Here is a 20,620-nt window from a genome sequence, read left to right as displayed (position 1 = left end):
GGTATCAAAGCTCTTTACATGAGCACCAGTTACGTTACAGACTGACACATTCATTTTTGTTAGGCACGGGGGATTAAGTGATTTGTCCAGAATCACAGAATGTTGAGTGTCCCTGCCGAGACTCAAACCTGGTTCCCCAGCTCCGAGGTAGACTGCCCTAGCCGTTGGGCCACATTTATGGTTTTAAAAACATGACTTTATCACTGTGATAAATTCCTCATCTTTAAATATTCCTTACTTTTTGAGATTTGATTTTACAGAAGCATGCAAAATCATATCACCCAATGGGCAACCAGGTTTCCCCTTCTTGCCTTATGTACGATGTAGTTCTCAAATTCCATAATTTCAATTGCCCAGGTTTCATGTAGTGTAGCTATTAGTAATTGATTTTCTATCAATTCAAACTCCAAGAACTTTTTGCTCCGTCTAAAACCTGCAACGCTACAGAACAATTTCTATATTGAAGTATCAGGAGTTAAAGGTTTTTGAACTAGATAACCGGGGTTTATTACCACTGCAGACCAATTCCAATTGCATTTTTCCGGTTTACGCAGCTTTTCTGAAGCTTTCTTCAGTATTAATTAAATCTTTACTATTTTGTTCTTGTCAGATATATTTAGCTCAGTGCACTCTTTACACATCACTTCCTTATTATGTCTCTCTACCCTATTCTATTTTCCCTAGAAAAGCTATAGCACTCTCTTGCGATCTCTTCCTGGATTCAGGCATCACAAATATATCCTGTCCTACACCTTATTTCATCACCAGCATTTAATATTTCAACTACAATCATACTTGAATAAAAATCCGTCACTGACTGCCTTGTTGCAATGTAAATTGTTTCACATCTTTTGGTAGTGATACTAAGTAGGGCCAGGCGGAATTTGCGTAGTCTCGCTACGCAAAGCTCAGTGAAACAGTAAAAAATCTCCGCGAGCACGCAAGAGTGCCACGAACACGCGGAATTGCTTGTTCCACCCGTTCGCGATGTTTTTTTCCTGTTCGCGAACGCTGTTTGCGTGCTCGGGGGGGGCAATATCTCGTGAACACGCATTTTGAAAGCGCGAGCAAGCAAATTCCGCAAAGCAGCGGAACGTGGAATTTTTGGCAATTTCGCGTTCTCCGCGGATCGCGAAATTACCCAAATACCGCGAGCTTAACGGAATTTACCGCCCAGGCCTAATACTAAGCTGATCTGTTCAGTTATGTTCCCCATCACTGATGCATGTGACACCATATACAGGGTGTAATTAGAAGGATATTTTGTTTTTGTTTTCATCCTGTGTGGGATGGATTTCCATGCTGTATGTTATGACCACTGAAGTGCTATTAACTTGTTATGGGACGCAGAGTGTAGCACTGAGCTGGCATGGTTGAAAGGAGAAAGAAGTGGAGAAATATGTTGGTATGGGAATTTTTACTATCTACCCATATCTAAGTGTCTTTGTGAGTTGTAAAGAAGTGGTCAGATTGTATTGATATTTTTTGTATTAGGGATCCTTCACCATATGGCTGCTGGCTCAAGCCGATGGATACAAAAATAGCTGCATGGAGGGGTTACACTTTATCTGTGAAAGGACACAACTTCTGCCCAATCAAAACAAGTACTCCTGTCCAACATGTGGGAGGCACCAAAGACCCTCTCTGTAGCTCTTGAAAGTTCTCTTTTTTTGTGTGATCACAAAAGCCCTGGTGACAGCTGTACTGTCAAGCCTGACTTAGACTACACAAACACCATAGTAGTGGCTAGATGTAAAGGTTTGTAAGATTGTTCAGGGAGCTTGCAGTAATTGGAACATAATGCTCGAGGCATGTGTGGCCTTAGCAGGGGTGTGGACTTTAATAAAAGATCTATTTGTCCATTGGGAAGGCTGCTTTATAAATATACCTGTCCTGTAACAAAATCCAATTTTCCCTTTTGTGTCATGAAATGCGTCAACAAATTATGGCTGCAATCTCATTGTGTAAGAGCTCTAATATAGCCTGATTAGGCTAGGGATCATGCCATAGTAGGGTTTGAATACTAGCAGTTATGTTGCCACGTTTCCACAGATGTTCATACTGGGGCTGAAGGTAGTAGTAAACAGTAGTTCAAGGGTTGGCATGTCCTTTTGAGTCTGGGCAAAGCTACTAACCTGCATGCTTTAAGGGTTTTCACCAACTCTTCTCTAATCTTTTCCCGTACTGAGAAAGGTTGGAAACTTAATCCTGACAATGGCAGACCTAAAACTTCTTCCAGGTTTGGGAAAAAGATATTTTCTAGAAGTGCTATTTCTTGGCTGCCTACTACGCTTGTGAAATCCCAAAAGCTGAATATCTGCACTTAATGCTAGGACATATACCATGGGTTCACTTTTGGACTTTCTTTATTAATTGGGCCTCTAATTAGGTCTGACGTTGACCATGACCTTCTGTGTATCTGTCTCATTATCGGCTGGCTTCAGTGTGAGTGACAGCATTCTGCTCTTTCACTAGAAGCATATCGGCACACAAAGTAGTTTCGTTCTGTGCCAGGAACTAGTGAGACCAAAAAGCATTTTTGCTTTTGCTATTGTTTGTAATAATGGTGAGGACCTGGCAGCTCCCACACCAATAAGGTTGTTCAAAAACCATGCCAAAATAAGTCGTGCATTGACAAAACCAAAAGGCTGACCACAAAGTTCAGACCTACTGACTTTGCCAATGCTGGATTACGTTGGTTTCCCATAATCAAATTGAAACCAGCATGCATCAGCACATTTTACCAAATGATGCTGCAAAGGAATGGGACCTAAAGATTTACAGTAGTTTAGCAGATGTTTTTGTTTTTTTTCCTACTGGCATGTTTTTTGTGAACTTTTTATTTTGAAATCAAGGAATCATCAATCTTTTAGGCTTCAGCAAATATTCAAATATTTGTATCTATTCAGAGAGCATTCTGGGAGTATTATACTTAGTCTCATATTACTAACCTTTGAAAACGTGTGTACACAGTTTTATACTGAAAACACTGTTAGTAGTGCAGTCCGAGCTTACAACATTTACATTAGAGTATTCACCCTAATAATAAAGGCTTTGCATTAATGAACCATAAATACAAGTTTGAACAGCATTAACACATGGGCACAGATATTACCTTAACTGCAGACAATGCCCAACCTTGATTCATAATATGGTACTGTAAACTGGCAGCTAAAGGGTTTGCGCTGTAAGAGGTTGGATCTACTTGTTCCAAGGACAAAATACACATGAAAACCTGTTGCCCTAACCCCAAACAATGCCCTGGGTGTCTGGCCATAGGAATTCAACATTCTTGCTGTAGAAACACATACTTAGCATGAGTCCGCCATCTAGTGCTGGGCTCGGATGAATGAAAGTTGTTTTTGTTGCAAGATTTTTTTTTCGATTCACGAGATTGTGTGACACTGTGCATGGGCATCGACTCCATTGTTAGATTATTTCTTTCCGCCAACTGATTCGGATGTACTCTCAAGTGCTCTGGTTTGAGATCGTCTCGGGCTCCCTTCGGTTCGCCAGTAGATCCCCCCCCTAACAACGGTATTGTCTCGATCTTATAGCCACTCTTTTGTTCTTACCCAAAGGTCAGTTTTCAGCATTGGGTCCTTTGGCTCGCTTTGACGGCCTACCGGCCATGCCCTACTGGGGCCTTTTCACATCAAACCACTCTAAGCGAAAAAATAGGCTGCTGATGGCACTCTCTGTTCCACTTCTGGCCGAAGTACCATTTGAAAAACCCTAACACCGACCAACACTCTGTCTGTAATTTATGCCTCTTGCCCGACCATTGGGAAGATATCGGTGAGGCCTGCAGGTCGCTCCGGTCTAAAAAGACACTTCGGGACTGATGTGCGCAGGGTCTAGAAATGCAGCGCAGGCACTCTGACAACACACCCAAAATCTTCGGCCACATGGACAAATAAGAAAAAGATTTGGCAGCCGAGAAGGAGTCACTCCATCCTCGACTCTGGATCAGAATCGGAGACAGAAAATGTTCCATTCAGCTTGGAATCTTCAGAAAATCGGCTGACCGGGAATACACCTGCCCCTGATCCAAAGCCCAAGGAATATGCTCCGACTGATGAAACTGCTCACAAGCCGCCACTGCACAAAAGCCATGGCGCCCAACAACACACCTATTTGGATACTCCGACCTCTGAGCCAAAATATCTGCCTTACAGCAGGGGCCTCCACCTCCAGAAAATCCGCCTCGTAAATGACACTTGGAACTATAGCCTCTGTACCGAAAAACAAAGTACGCAGTGATTTGGCTCTGACCACACTGGGACCGAAAACTAAATACTTACCGGCACCGAAATGTTACACCTTCGGACCAAAAAGTCCACCTGAGCCTATCCTCGAAACTGTGCAAGAGCAGCTTATTCCAAGGCAAAAAACATGGCAGATTCACCCTGGAACAAAGAAAATTATTCTTCAGCCGGCAACACCTCTACCCTCTAAAAGACAAGTGTTTTTCCAAGAGGCTATTGACGCTCCTATTCAGCTTCTCAAAAAGAAGAAAAGGGCGCGGCCACTAGCCTTTTACTTGTTGCTGTCCCTACCTCTCCAACTCCACCATCACCACCTCTACCTTCCACTCCGCCCCTGCTTCACCACAACAGTTTGAGGTAGGCAAAGTTTCTCCTCATCACACACTTTCACCCTTCGGGGATGATAATATTGACATAGGAGATGACGCACATCCTGTGAATCCTTGGGACGCCTATGTCCTAGACCTGCAAGGGGATACAGACCCAGACCTCTACCCCGCACGCCCATCCCCACCAGATGATGATTCAGCTTATTGGGACTTAATAGCCAGGGCTGCAACATACCACCAGGTACCCCTCCACCAAGACCCTATCAAGGATATCTTCCTCCTTGAGACCCTCACTACTGCACAACGAGGGTCCCTATAATTACCATTGCTTAAAGGAGTGCTATGTCATGCTGATGATATCTTTAAAGATCCAGTGAGAGCCCAAATTATCACCCCAAGATTTGACAAAAAATACAATGCAGCGTGATCTGGCCCAATTTACATTAGAGGACAGTTAACCCCCGAGTCCTTGGTAGTAGCCAATGCAGGAAAAATAGCAAATTCCCAAACAACTGGAGATGCACCTCCACCAGACAGTCAACCTCATTGACTCATCAGGAAAACGGGCTGCAGCCCAGTCTGCTAATCATTGGCAAATTGCCAACAGAAATGGCCTTCTGGCACCCTATGACAGGGCCCACTGAGATGAGATGGAGGGGCTCCACCAGCATCTCCCAGAGGAATATACAAAATGGGGTTATGAATTAGTCAATGAAGTGAAGCGAATTACCAAGAATTCCATTGTGTGCTCTAGACTCAGCTGGCACCGCAGCTAGAGGCCTAAATACAAGCATTCTCCTGCGTAGACGTGATTTGGCTTTGTGTCTCCTGTTTTAAGACCGAAGTCCGGCAGGTGGTTCTTATTCTCCCTTTTGACAAGAAGCACCTTTTTAGCCGTCAGACGCAGCCCTTGAAAAAATGAAAAAGGACGCTGATGTTGCTAAATCTATGGATGTGCTCCAAACGCCCAATTATTGCGGTCCCCTTCGTCACCCCCTCCTTTCAAACCGTGCGTCAGATAAGCATCTACAGATACCTCAGGGTCTTCATATAGGAGCAATAATTTCAGATGCCATGGGCGTGAAAATTCTACCCATACCTCAAGTACTACCGCCAAACAATGACTTCCTCAGCATGTCTCACCTCCCCTCCCCCCATATAATGCCTGTCGGGGACATCTACAAAACCTCTTCCCAAAATGAAAATCTATTTCAACAGATCAATGGTTGTTAGACATTATGCAACATGGTTACTGTCTGGAGCTTATCACAACTCCTCCAAATATTACACCATGCACGAGCAAACTTTCCATACAACAAATAGCTCTGCTCAAATAAGAGCACAGCTGTCCAACTTCAACATCAAGGAATGGGAGTATATTCACTATGCTTTCTCATATCCAAAAAGGACGGTTCACTTCGACCCATTGTCGACCACAGGCCCCTAAATCACTACATTCTATCGGAATACTTCCACATGGTCACTCTTCAGGAAGTAATACCATTACTACAATCGGGCAAGTTCATTTTCACATTAGACCTAAAAGACGCCTACTTTCATATACCCATCCACATCGCACATATCCACAGTTTGTCTTCCCAGGCAAGCACTATCACTTCAAAGTGCTTCCCTTTGGAGTCACCACCGCTCCACGGGTATTTACAAATTGCCTAGCAGTGGTGGCAGCATATCACCGTTGTCTCTTCCTAGTAATATTTTGGCTCGCCCACCTCTGTGAATGAGGGATTTTGCGAGTTATTTAAATGTCAGTGCACCATTTTGCCATTAATCGTCAATGAGTTAAATGCCTAAAAAACAAAACTTCATGGTTAAAGTAGGACTGATTCTCCCATTGGGTCTGAACACTTTGTGTGTCATTTGATATTAATTGAGTTTTCTGAAGCTAGATTTTAAAATCTCATCTCTATAATTTTGTCTGTATTTGCGAAAAAGTGATCACTGTACCCTTAATTTAGAAACCAGTAACTGATTTTTTTATTTTTAAAGAAGCTTTTCTGTGAGCAAAAGGGGCTTGGTGGACATGAGGTTTTCCTATGAGTTACAGTAGGTATGTTTTCATGAAGGGAACCTGTAAAATGCATTTGCATTAGGGGTTTCATACACATATTTTGCTCACCTACCATTTAGTTACAGATTCTGGATGGTTTTTCAAAGGATTTTTCTGCTGAGGCCAACTGGTGCACTAGAATCACCTTTCCTCCTTGCATTTTAGAGTTGTCATGGTAGAGCATCTGAAAAGTTACCATTCTAGATTGACTGTTTTTAGCATCTCTCATAATTACAGGTTGTGTATTTTTGATGATTGTATTAATCTTTTTTGGTTATCTAGAACTTTTGCCTGGATTGAATGCCATTCAAGTGTTAGCTAAGCATCTTTCAGGAGATTAGTCAGTAGCAATCACATAGTTTCAGTCCACTGCTTATCTCCTCTCGTGAGGCTTATGTTTCCTTAAAAACGAGAAAGAGGAGTGTGCTGCCTAAGAAATTAACGTGAGGTTGGATGGAGCAAACTATTAAAGGTTCAGATAATTAACTTCTCTGTGTGTGCACCTATTGCCCAGGTCTGCAAATCATTTTCAAAGTCATTTATGGTCTCTAAAAATCAGCAATCTAGGTTCAGGAGTATCACTTGGAGAAAAAAATATTGCACAATAGTAATATAACTGGCATCGACAGATGGTGGTTCTCATGGTTTCTTTCTGAACTGTATACTGCTTTTTTTGTAATTAGGTTCGAGACAAAGATTATTTTGGATTGTCTTAGAACCAGAATCTTAGGTTTCTTGCTTGCTCCCCTGACTTATGCTTCTCTAGAAAAGTATCTTAAGTAACTCACCGTGCGGTTAACTTTGACTCAATAGTTATTTAGGCTCTGAAGCCCTTCGCATTAGATGTACACTTAGAACTTGAATTTTGTGTTTTAATGTGGTGGATCTGGTAGTTATTAAAATATTAAACTATTACTATGTGTAGAAGCAAAAGCGGGCATACTACACCATGCACGTGCAGAAGAAGAGGTCCTCAACATCGAGCGGGGGACACAAGAAGCAGAAAGAAAAGCGTGCATAGGTAACGTAGAAAAAATACTGGGGGTGGGCAAGCTGAGAATGTCGGACTGTAGATCACATAAGGCCTGCACTGAAAATCTCGCGGACTGAAGGCAAGTGAAGGCCAAAAAAGCACCTCTGGTCCCATACCAAGTTCACCACAGTCGATCAAGCCTCTGTGAAGATACCAGCATTGTAAGGAGTTTGAGGTTGAGCAAAAGCCTAGAAGATGGCAGTCCAGACTCCGGCAGCCGAAACATCAACGCCTAAGAAAAGATTGACGAGAACACTAGACACCGAAGAAAATGCCTTTGAAATCATGCACAAAAAAAGACAGTTCATGGCCGAAATCCTTAAAAAAGGGACTTCAACACCCTCCTTCCCGGGATTCCTAATACTGTAAAAACCTTGGACAGAAATCATGGAGAAAAAGACTCTGGTGAATTGAAAACCCTAATGACACCAGAGCCTCAGGTAGGAGGAGGAACATAAACTCTTCTATGAAGAGGAATACCCAGAGTCACACCGTTTGTTCCTGGACATCCAGGGGTCGGAAGGCATCAAAGAGCGATGTACCCTAACACTAGATGGCAGAGAAATGCACAGCATGTGAATACAGAAAAGATTCACACTGCAAAAAGGAATGGTTACTTACCTCTAGGAGTAGTTTTGCAGCTTGAAGAATTTTCTGGATTCACATGCGATTTTCAAACGTTTTTGCCTCTGTTCTGGGCAGAAAGGACTTATGTTGGCAAGTGTTCATGCTCTATAGTTCAAAATTTGCTCAAGTTATGGGGTTAAGCTTATGCATTCTTTTCAGCAGGTTATTGTTATCTGCTACTTAAGGTTCTTTATGCTTGTAGGTTACTCTTCTTAGAAATTGATGTTGGATGACATAATCTGCTATTTTTACAACGTATTTCAGAATTTCTTTATTTATTTTCCGATCTATGCACAAGCTGCTGTGAACATGAGGGAGAATATATTTTGAATGCTGTTCTTAGACTTTCAGTGGGGGGAAAAAACTGCTTTAATTAAATTGAGTCACTGTGTTTCCTTAAGGCCTCACCTGATTTACGGATATCTTGCCAGCACACTGCTGCGGTGTTTGCTGGATGCATTTTTGGACATTAGGGATTTTGTTGAAAACAGTTTACAAAACCTTACTTGAGGAACAGGGAGGTGCATGAATCACCTTTGTGGATTAGTGTTAGTGATCGCTACTCAATAGATAATCCAACAGATTTTCAGTACTAATGAATGTGACTGCACTCATTTATTTAAAGCTTTCTGTTGCATACTGCGAAGAATTGTTTGTGATCCCAAATCACAGATTTAATCTTATGACCTGCTCCTTTGCAATCTGTCCTTTCGTTTACGTATCCTTTGCAATACATTTTGTGTCTGCTTTCATGAATGTGAAACTGGACTGTAAGCAAGTGATCCCCACTAGCCACATGTTATTAAAAAGGGAGCTATGCTCTTGTTTTTCCACACCAGTAGTTAAGGGTGTCTCGTTACTGCTGTGGGTCCCCTCTATCTGTCCCCACACAATACTTGGATTATGTTATTTAAATCTTGGCTGGCAGTGTCACTAAATGAAATGTGTCTTACCTAATGTAGTTTCAATTCTATTAAGGACACTAAAGCAAGGATTATGCATTTCTTTCTTCACTCATTTATTTAACATTTATTGGCCAATGAAATCCACACAGTTGAATATAGTAATCATTCAGAAAGGCCACTTCCCTTCCTTTTTCTTCGGACGAAGAAGATTATCTTTTTAATGACCAGAGGAGCTCGCTGGTAGTCTTCTTTTTGATCAGATCATGTCAAAATTAAAACGGAAAATCCAATTTTATAAACTTTTAGCCTGTCACCACTTTAACATTTCTATATAATAACAATTATTGAACAATACTTTCACTTCTGTACAACTTCATTAGTTATATTCCTTCATAGTTATAAATATTTCAGAAAATACTTTACCAACATTTATTAATGTATTATTCTGAGAAAAGGAGGGGTGCTGTTTGTCAGAAGAGGGTGAAATAATTTGTGTCTCCGAGTCCGAATAGAATTTAAACTTTCCTTTACGTTAGATAGGACATTTTTAAATCTGATAGTTTTCTAGCCACAGGTTCCTCACCATAGAATATTCCCCAGGCGTCAGAATGGATCTGGAAGTTCTCACACGCACTCTCACACGCACTCTCTCTCACACGCACTCTCTCACACGCACTCTCTCACATGCACACTCTCTCACACGCACTCTCTCATGCACTCACACGCACTCTCTCTCATACGCACTCACGCACTCTCTCATGTACACGCACATGCACTCTCACACGCACTCTCTCACACGCACTCTCTCACACGCACTCTCTCACACGCACTCTCTCACACGCACTCTCTCACACGCACTCTCTCACACGCACTCTCTCACACGCACTCTCTCACACGCACTCTCTCACACGCACTCTCGCACGCACTCTCTCGCACGCACTCTCTCGCACGCACTCTCTCGCACGCACTCGCACGCACTCGCACGCACTCACACACATGCACTCACACGCATGCACTCTCTCACGCACGCACTCACTCATGCACTCGCTCATGCGCTCACTCCCACGCGCGCTCACTCCCACGCGTGCTCACGCGCATGCTCTCGCACACTTGCTCCCACTCGCTTGCACGTGCTCGCACTCGCACGTGCTCACACTCGCTTGCACGTGCTCACACTCGCTTGCACGTGCTCACATTCTCTCGCGCGCACACTCGCACTCTCTCTCGCGCGCACACTCGCACTCTCTCTCGCGCGCACACTCGCACTCTCTCGCGCGCACACTCGCACTCTCTCTCGCGCGCACACTCGCACTCTCTCTCGCGCGCACACTCGCACTCTCTCTCGCGCGCACACTCGCACTCTCTCTCGCGCGCACACTCGCACTCTCTCTCGCGCGCACACTCGCACTCTCTCTCGCGCGCACACTCGCACTCTCTCTCGCGCGCACACTCGCACTCTCTCTCGCGCGCACACTCGCACTCTCTCTCGCGCGCACACTCGCACTCTCTCTCGCGCGCACACTCGCACTCTCTCTCGCGCGCACACTCGCACTCTCTCTCGCGCGCACACTCGCACTCTCTCGCGCGCACACTCACACTCTCTCTCGCGCACTCGCGTGTGCACACTTGCGTGCGCACACACACACTTGCACGCACACGCTCTTGCACGCACGCACACTCTTGCACGCACGCACACTCTGGCGCACACTCTCGCTCTCCCTCTGCCATTCAGCCCCTGCAACTGAGCCTCAGAGTCTGCCGGTACAAGGCTTGTCCTGGCCCTAGCCATCAGAACAATCCCCGATATCTGGATCAATCAGATGTAGAAAACCATTGTCCCATCAATATTGGTAGGACGGTATTATCCTCATCTTATGGGCGAGTTGGGGTTAATCTTGGTTCCTACAAGAAGGCTACCATTGAGTACTTGATGGCGGCTGAGTGAGTCCTTGTCTCTTTGTCTTAATCCCCTATATTTCCCTGGGTTCAGCGGGGAAGTTATGCCCAGATCCTTCCCTCTGTGGGAGTTTCGGTGATTGGGCCGCTTCACGAAGTATCTTCAGAGGTTTTCCACGGCTAAAGACAGTGTTCTATGGGTAAAATAATCGCCCCGAACCCCGCAGGAAAATCCTGTGCTCTTCAGTAACCATCTCCTCAAGGTTTTCTTGCCACGACGCTTCGGAGCTGCACCCTCCCACACACCCCCACCCCCGCGCCTTGAGGCGTGCTTCATAAACCCCTGATTCATTGATTGAGTTCAGGGCCAATAAAATATGCTTCTCACGCTGTGTAAAGGGGTTTACACCTTTTAATGTAAACTATTGTCCCAATGTGGGCTGCACCCGAAGAGTCCCACCCACCTGTTACAAGGGAATCCTACATGTCGAGGCGTGCTAGTCGAGGCGTTCTGTGGGTGAACGCTGATTGCTGCAATGTCAGAGGTAGCAGAAGCGGCGCTCGTGACGTGTCGCAGGCAGCTCTATTGCCCTGTGATATGAGGTGCTGCGGCTAGAGCGATGCGTCTTTCACCCTCTGCTGGTCAGAGCTTCATGCTGCGCTACGCGGGAGCAGTTGACGCAGACCTGAAAGGCCCAGCCTTCGCATTCCGATCTTTGAGCACATGCACGCCCTTTCTTCCCGCCCTGTTTGGGCTTGGAGAAGAGTAGGAAGGGTGCTGTGATCCTTCGTGTTGGTGCTTTACCTGCAGCCGCGCATCAAACTTTTGGGGGGGAAAACATTTCTCATAGTAAATAAAACTGCCACAGGACAATAGAGGGTGTCGAAACTCCCATTCTTAGAATAGTGTAAAGAAAAAATGCTATTAAGTCAAATGCTTAACTTGACCTACCCTTTAGATCTACAACTGTCAAGAAAAAACAAGTGTAGGAAATTTAATAGGTCTCGCTTTGTTTAAGTTAAAGCTATTTGCTTTGCTAATGGTATTGTATTTTAGCTATGTCTTATTGAGTGTATGTATGATATGTTGTGGCTTTGTTAGAATTGTAATTGTTAGCTGTGTAGTAGTGTAAAGCATAGTGGAGAAGTGTAGCTCACTGGTTAGAGGAGGCATACCCTGAAGCAGAGATCCGGCCCGGGACCTGGGTTCGATTCCCGACGCGGCAGGGGTCCAGAACCCAATTGTCCACGGACTCGATAATTCTCGCTTCGGTGCCCACTCTAAGCACGAGTTCACACTATGCAGCTCTGGGCAACAAGCCTGCTCAATCTCCACAATGGCCCCCCGCGGCGGGATGCCTGGCTTTCACCGTGGGGATGCCCAGTACGGGTTATCTTACAGGGAAAAACCAGGACGGGTTCCCAATGCAAGCGCCAAGATGCCCGTAGGGTGATAGTTGCGCTCTATAAGTAACCCAATCAATCAATCAATCGGAGGAGAAGAGCAATGCAATAGGTCTTGCAGTTGCGAGATTTAGAGCGATTGGCATTGTATTTAAAAAACAAAACATAAATAAAAGGAATTGTAGTTTACAATGGCAATAGCTCATACCCGCGAAAATGCAAGACTTATTGCGTTTTTTAATGTCATTCTGAAATCTATTGAATTGTAGCTTTTGATTGTGTTTTTTTTTTTGTTGGAAATGTATATAGTGTTTCCTTTCATTTTTGCATTTCACAAGCCTACTGCGCCCTACATAAAATAATAATTTAAAAGAATAGAAGGGCCTGGGATTAATGGCCTGTTGTCCTATAACCAGGGCCTTCCAGATGTTCACTCATGCGATGCCCGCCAGGTGTACAATGTGCCCGAGGTTGCCATCTCACTTTGCCAGCTATACGTGACATTGCACCAGGATGGGGGTATATCCCACTTTTACAGGGCACCGCGCCCAGAGTCTGAGAGAAACTGCAACTCCCCGCAACCGCAAGGATTTTGAGGTTACAGGACACACACGTTTCCCCTCCTCTGCTTCGATTTGTAGAAATCATAAAATGGCACACGTTCTCAACTCTGGACTATATTAACAGGCGTACAGTAATATTACGTGCCAATAACATCCAATATAGACGGCAGTTGCCTCGGGCACGTTGTAGCTATATTCAGGCCCTTTTACAACAAAACACACATAAGATGGGTGGTTTGACATAGCGATCCCCAAGTAACAGAACTACCACATCCAAAAGTATATAGAAAACAAACATAAGGGCGCGGATGACACTGAAAAATCGCCGGCAGAGTGAGCGGAACCAATACGCCAGGGTCGCGATTCAGTCACCCTGGCGTATTGGTTCCGCTCACTCTGCCGGCGATTTTTCGTCTGGTCAACCTGGAAAGAGTTTATTGGCTCCACTTAGCGGTCGTCGTGCTACCCTGGCACGCTCACGTACTCCCGTTGGGATTACTTCAGTGTTGGACATACTGGTTGGACTTTGACCCATAATAGTCGATTTGGGCACAACTCTCACAAATTGTAGGCTGTCCATATGAACAGGACCCTTGACTGTACAACTGTAACGGACCCAGCATATCGGCTAACTTGTTCCCGAACGTAGTTCTGGCATTCCAAAGCATTTCGTGATACCGTCTTACGTAGAAGTCCCTGACGATCGCCCGGGCATTAGCGCTTTGTGCGTTTTCATTAGACCAGCACTCAGCACTCTTCAAATTGTAGCCATTGTCCTGATGATGACCTTAAGTGCATAAGGTCGAAACGCCGTCGACATCCCAGTGTAACCCACGGCCTCCTAAGGATTTATACCTTATTGCAAATTATTTATTGTGTTTTTGTAATTTGTTCATGATTAATGTTGTCTTTTCACCTTGCGCCGCCCACACTGTATATATCACTTGTGTCACTGCACTTATCACTTACACCGAGCACGGTCAGTACACAATTGGTGTATGTTTGGCTACCAGAATTTGATTTAATTGTATTATAGTGCTGTTACAATTCTTTTGCATAATAATAATAACTAAAAAACGTTTTCATACTTTGGTCTCTTGGTTTCCCTCCTTTACGATTTATGCATCTTTGTTTAAAACTGTCCCTATAATTACTGGTTGAGACATTGTTGTTTTGATACTATATTACAGTGTTAAGGCCTATAGACTGGTATTTTTTGTTAAATGTAATGATACATATTTCTGTCATGGGCAAATATTTTAGTGTTGGTTACCCACTATGATAAACCCCATGGTAGAAGATTTGCACCTACCTACTCTGTTTAGAAGCAATCTTGAATCTTTAAGAGCAATTTAACACTATGTACAGTACCATTCTAGGGCGGTCTCACAGTGCAGTTTTAAGAGTGGCTATCTTGAAACTGTTTTGTACATAGTATGTCATTGCTATACAGTTAAAAGGTGGCTGACACGTTACTTCTAAATGTTGCCACCATGTTGAAAACTTAAAACGACGAATCACTGTGCAGTCACATTCCCAAATTACCACCCACTCTCCAATGATTAATTTTTGTAACTTATTTTTAATGTTGAGCCTGCGAGAGCATGCGGTAGCGCATGCTTCTCGCTTGCGAGAAACTGTTAATAAAATAGACTTGGAGCCCACCCTTTACTTACCATTTGTTGGCTTGCCTGGCACTCTTCTTTACAGCCTAGTAATTAGTCAAAGCAGCCTAACATAATTTCCCTTCCTCTCTATTTGAGCAGGGACCAAGCACTTATTGATTCAACTTAATCAGTGCCCGTCCGCTGCTCCCGACCTGATTGAGGTACTATTTTGTTCTGTTTAACTTTTAGTGCCCTACAAACAGAAGGCGTGTGACTGGCAAAAACATGCCCAGCAGGGCAAACAAAACTGCAAAGATGTATTTTCTATGTTTAACTTTCTTTTGGCAAGTTGTCTTTTCTCATTTTGCACTCGTGTTTTCTTTTGTTTCTGCTCTTGGGCGCTGTTCTCAAAAGATGAGGATTGTTTTATTGCAAAGTGACATTGTTTATGTGTAAATTCTCAAATGATACTTTAATGCATAGTGGTGCAGTAAACTCCAATCCTACCCACTACAACCCATGCCAGTCCACACCACCTCACCCCCACACCAGTCCGTTCCACTCAATCCTATCCACCCAGACCAGTCCAATCCATTCCATCCCACTCCAATCCAAACCACTCACACCATACCAATACAAACCTCTCTCTCAATCCACAACACTCCAGTCCTCCCAACCCACCCCACTCAAATCTGCCACACCCCACTCTGCCCCACTCCAAACCAGAATAATCTGCCCCACTCTAAACTAAAACAATCTGCCCCAGTCCAATTCGTCCCACTCCAAACCAGAACAATCTGCCCCAACTCCAGTCTAATCTATCTCACCCCAAATCACCCCACCCCATTTCAATCCACCTCACCCCAATTCACCCCGCCCCACCCCAATCCACCTCACCCCAGTTCAATCCACCTCACCCCAGTTCAATCCACCTCACCCCAGTTCAATCCACCTCACCCCAGTCCAATCCACCTCACCCCAGTCCAATCCATCTCATCCCAATTCACCCCAGTCCAATCCATCTCATCCCAATTCACCCCAGTCAATCCAACCCACGCCTCCCTACTCTAATCCACCTATCCTATCCACCCCCTCAATCCAGTTCACACCACTGCAATCTAATCCACTCCACTCCACCCATCACCTCCCCTCTAATCAAACCACCCAACCCACCTCAATCCATTCCACCCCAATCTAATCCATCCCACTTAATCCAGTCAACAGCAATGCAATCCAATCAACTCCACTCCACCAAATTCACCCAACTCCAATGCAGCCCACTCCACTCTACCCCACTTCACTCCACCCTAGTCAATCCCACTCCAGTCTATTCCACTCCATCCCATTTCCAACTACCTCACTCCAACCCAGTCCATCCCAGTCCAATCCATCCAGCCCACCGCACTGCAATCCACCCCACTCCTATTCCGTCCACCCCACTCCTATTCCGTCCACCCCACTCCTATTCCGTCCACCCCACTAAAATCCAGTCCACCCCACTAAAATCCAGTCCCACTCACCCCACCCCAACCCACTCCAATCTTAATTCACCCCCTCCAAACCACACTACTGTAATCCAATCAACCCCACTCCGAACCGCACAAACCCATCTAATCCACCCCACCCCACTCCAATCCACTCCAGTCTACGATACTGCAAAGCCAGTTGATCGTTTTAATTGACCTTTGTATGTAAATACATGCAATCACATAAGGTGTTCTCATTTTTTACATGCAGAAACACTTTAGAACATTAAAGCATGCACTGTTGGCTTTAACAGTGTTATAGGTGGGGGAGGGAGTAGGCAAAAAGGATGGTTTTCAGTTTAGAATGGAAGTGACATTTAGAAAATAGATTGTGATAAGCAAGGAGACAATTGAGTGTACTTTTTGGAATATAAAATACTCCTTCATGCATTGCAATGAAAGTTCTTACTGAAAGGTGGTATGATGCACCCAATAGTATGAAGTGATTCAGCGCTACTATGTGGCGCCATTACCCCCTCTGTTTATATTACATTGAATTAGCACCAATAGGGCTGTCAGACGTGCTGTCAAGCTGACCTATAGATGAAAGTGCACCATACTATGTCCTGGATGTTTCTATTATCTCAGGTTTGCCCCTTGAGGACCAAGTACACGGTCATACATTTCCTCAAAAAGCCAACTAAGAGCTATAAATCTTTAATTTTGTTTATATACTTTTAGAGACTTGTTATTTATTTCAATGAAAATAATCTCCAGCAATAAGTCCCTTTGCAAAGAGATGGCTTAGACTAGGCATTCACACTTACTGTGTGTTCGAGTGATATATTGTATTGTTGTCACAAACCCAAGCTGCTACCTAGATAATGTTCTTGGCATTTGTACACCACTAACTACCATGATTATGGAATCGTAGTGCATTCTCTATTTGGACGTCCCATCATTTTGATTTTGAAATGCCATAGCGCAGGTGTCTTTTGTTGGCATTTGCTTGTGTGAGGCTTGTTGGTGTTTGCTCAGTGTCTAGTTCAGAACTGGGATGTAGCTTGTGTGAAGATAAATTGGTTTTTCTATTAGTGTGAAGGTAAGTTACAGTCTATCATGTAAGATCTTTTTGATTTTGAATGTTCTTTAACTTCAAGCCAGAAGCACTAAAAAGGCTTGAAAGCATCACAGTAGCCCTGACTAACAAAGACTGTTTGAGGAATTGGTGTGACTTACTCATAATGTGCTTTAGACTTGGTCCTGAATTTCCATTAGTAAGTTACACCTACTCTTGGAAACAAAAAGGCCCTTTGAATGTCCTCCGTGATTAAGATGAACCTCGTAGCATTAGTTCACTAGCAGCTTTGAATATCTAGTCAGTAAGTTGAGCAGGAAGACCAACCAGTCAGAGAAATCTGACCAATCTGAATATATTTTGCAGGATACGGTCTTACCCTTATAGTGGATCTGCAAAAAGTCAATATGTTTTTCAACAAGAATTGAAAGTACGAAAGTACTCTCCCTGATAGTTAAACAAGATCTTAGTGTCTATTCATGCTTGCTTGACCGCAATGCATGCAGAATGATCATAATCTGCTTCCCAGTATCTCCCTTGAGACACGTAGCAGCTCTTATTGGGTTTCCAACTATTGCCATGTCATTTGAGCAGTAAACTCAGATTGTGGGTTTTTCTTAGCCTTATAGTTACTGGATATATTAATGAATCTGTGTATTGGAGTTTGAGGGACTTGATATATTTTCCTGACCAATCTTTACTTAAAGTTAAACTTTGAATTGAGGCAAAAATTTGATAGATCACTGGTTTCATTTAGATTAAGGTCTGTTGGAAGCTTGCAGTTACATTCAATCTTGTGTTTCTTAAATCATAGAAAATTATTAGGTTTATAACTTGGTGGTAATTGAGGGCAGTTCTCTTTTACCAGAAAATGGGAATATTGACGATGTATGCAAAATCCTATCCTAACCATACTATCTGGTGAATGATAAAGCAAAATCTGCACATACTTAGCACTACAATACATTTACTTTTGATTTGCTGTCCGGTTTTAGGCACATTTGCTAAACTGTTGTCCTTAAATGTCTCTTCAGAAGGGTAAGTACCATATTGTCTTTTTGGAATAACTTTTGATTCGTGGTTTATTTTTTCAGGAGCCGTGCAAATTCTAGAAAATTGAATGAACAGACCTATTGCTGTAAACCTGTTTTTGCTGAGGAATATTGAACATCAGATGTTAAATTGAGCAATCCTAGTTTCGATTAATTTTTCTGAAAGTTGTTTGACTGTTGCAATTGATCACAACTTACCACAAAAAGCCCATTGGTGGTGGCAGCTTGCCCTCCTGTAAATCTATCAACGTCAAATTCTATTCAACCATCATCATTTACAACCATAAGCCAACCTACCAATTGGTCGAAATCCAAATCTACCCACCCTGTCCCACCACCTACATGTACCTATTGCATTTTTGTATCAGCTAAGTTTGTGCTATATAAATGACAATGCAGTCTAACGTAGTATTTCCATTTTCATCTTATAGAAGCTGTCCTGAAAAGCAAACATTGCTATGATTCAGTATCTGGGGGTAGGGATTGTAATAACCAACTTTGATTAGTGGTTATTGTCTATTATAAGAGTTTATAATCCCTACCTCCCCTAACCCCTTTTCTAGTCTTAATTACCTCTTCGGAGTTAAGACTAAGTGTTTTGAGCTGAATCATTAAGTGAATATGATAGGAAGATGACAGTTAAGTAAATGTACTAATGGAAATTTGCGTGCAGACTAATAGTTTATTTACCATTCTATTCATGATCTGAAATGGCCTTTGAAATAGCAGCTACCCTATTCACAAACCATTTATATGTGCATAGCTACAAATTATAATTTTTCCTTAGTTTGTTTGTGGCAATTCTGGATATTTACTTAGCATTAATAGGAATCATTCTGAATTGTATTTGAATTTATATTACTCTTACTAACCCTGATGAAGCGTTGAAGCGCTGTACTGCGAGTAGCATGCTACTCCGAACCAAAAGTAGTTGACTAATTTGCATTGTGGATATGTTTGTACCCTGGGTAATCACACTTTCTCTCCATTTTCTAGACTGTAATTCTACAGATACAATAATGTCTCAGGACTCGCAGCAAGGCCCGCACTCCTTGACCCCTTCTAGTGTCTCCATGCCCAGGTCTTCCACGCCTTCCCATGGTCCAGCATTGGTTCCAGAGTCAGCAACTGTACAGAAAACACAGTCCAAAGTGGTTTATGTCTTTTCTACCGAGATGGCTAATAAGTAAGTCAAAAGATGTAGGTCTTGTACTGTTGTGGCTGACAAACAAGCAGATGCATCTCTAACAAATAAGCAAGTGCATCTCTTTTTTCCCAGCTGCCCCTTCTTCCCCTTCTGTGGCTCAATGGTTAGAGTGGCAGACCCTGATGCAGAGGTCTGGCCCGGACCAGGGTTCAATTCCCGCCTCGGCGGGTCTTGGGCTCAATTTCCCCGGACCTGATAATTCTCGCCTCGTTGCCTTTTCTAATCATGGGTCCCACTCTGCAACTCTGGGCAATAGCTTGCTTAATCTCCCCATGGCCCCAAAAGCGCTAGGATGCCTGGCTTTAACTTGGGGGTGCCCAGGAGTGGGCACTTCACAGGGAAAGGCCAGGAAGGGTTCCACAGCGGTATGTGCACAGCGCCTGAGAGACCCTTTCGGGGGTGTGCGGAGCGCTAAATAAATGCATTACATTTACATTTCTTACCATGCCTCTTTGTTTAATCTTCAGTCCCTTCTCTTCCATGTAATCCCCTCCTGCCCTCTATGCTACACTCTTTCCTCAAATTTTTAATGCACTCTTACCCTCCAACCCGCCCCATCAGGTCAGCTAAGGGTGTGATCTTCCTTAGTTCAGAAATGTACTTTCTTTCAAAAGCCAGCAGTTGCTGTGTGCAGGGCCAGAAAGCCAGTGCCCTTTTCAGTTTTTCGTATAGAAGCAATTTCATTTGGTGGGCTTTCGAAAAAAATGATTTATAATTTACAGATGCATACTTGTGCAGCGTTCGCCTTGGCTTCCATCCTTCCTTTAAGAACTGCTTTACTGTTGCTTCAGATATGTATGTATGTATGCACTATAAATATATAGCGTTAAGCTAGTCAGAAAGGAAGCAGACTGGTTATTTGCATGGTACATCATTGTGATGTTTTCTTTTAAGAGCGACGTTTTTAACTCTTTCCTAAATTGGATCCCGTGTTCACAATCTGTTTGATATATGAAGGATTTGTGTATGGGAGTTCATTTTTTTAAGCACTAAACTAGAGCTCAAGATCTGGTGTTGATGACTATTACAAATACAAAATCTTGATTTAATGTAGGCCCTGAATGTAAGGCTTCATTTTACAACTGGTCTGTTAAAAGCAAGACTTGTTGGTTTTGCC

General features: G+C 43.5%; 1 protein-coding gene across 6 annotated transcripts in view; it reads left to right on the top strand.

Annotated features, from left to right (window-relative positions):
• BCL9 (BCL9 transcription coactivator) overlaps positions 1 to 20,620 on the top strand; it is a 685,736-nt gene that overhangs the window by 617,050 nt on the left and 48,066 nt on the right. For all 6 annotated transcript variants that reach the window (XM_085621192.1, XM_085621190.1, XM_085621189.1 and 3 more), the window contains one exon: positions 19,293 to 19,482. In XM_085621192.1, the coding sequence (XP_085477318.1) occupies positions 19,293 to 19,482 (190 nt within the window). The remainder of the gene's footprint in view (positions 1 to 19,292; positions 19,483 to 20,620) is intronic.

Source organism: Triturus cristatus, chromosome 8 (genome assembly GCF_964204655.1).
Source record: "Triturus cristatus chromosome 8, aTriCri1.1, whole genome shotgun sequence".
Classification (NCBI taxonomy): domain Eukaryota; kingdom Metazoa; phylum Chordata; class Amphibia; order Caudata; family Salamandridae; genus Triturus; species Triturus cristatus.
This window is presented reverse-complemented; position numbering and strand designations above follow the sequence as displayed.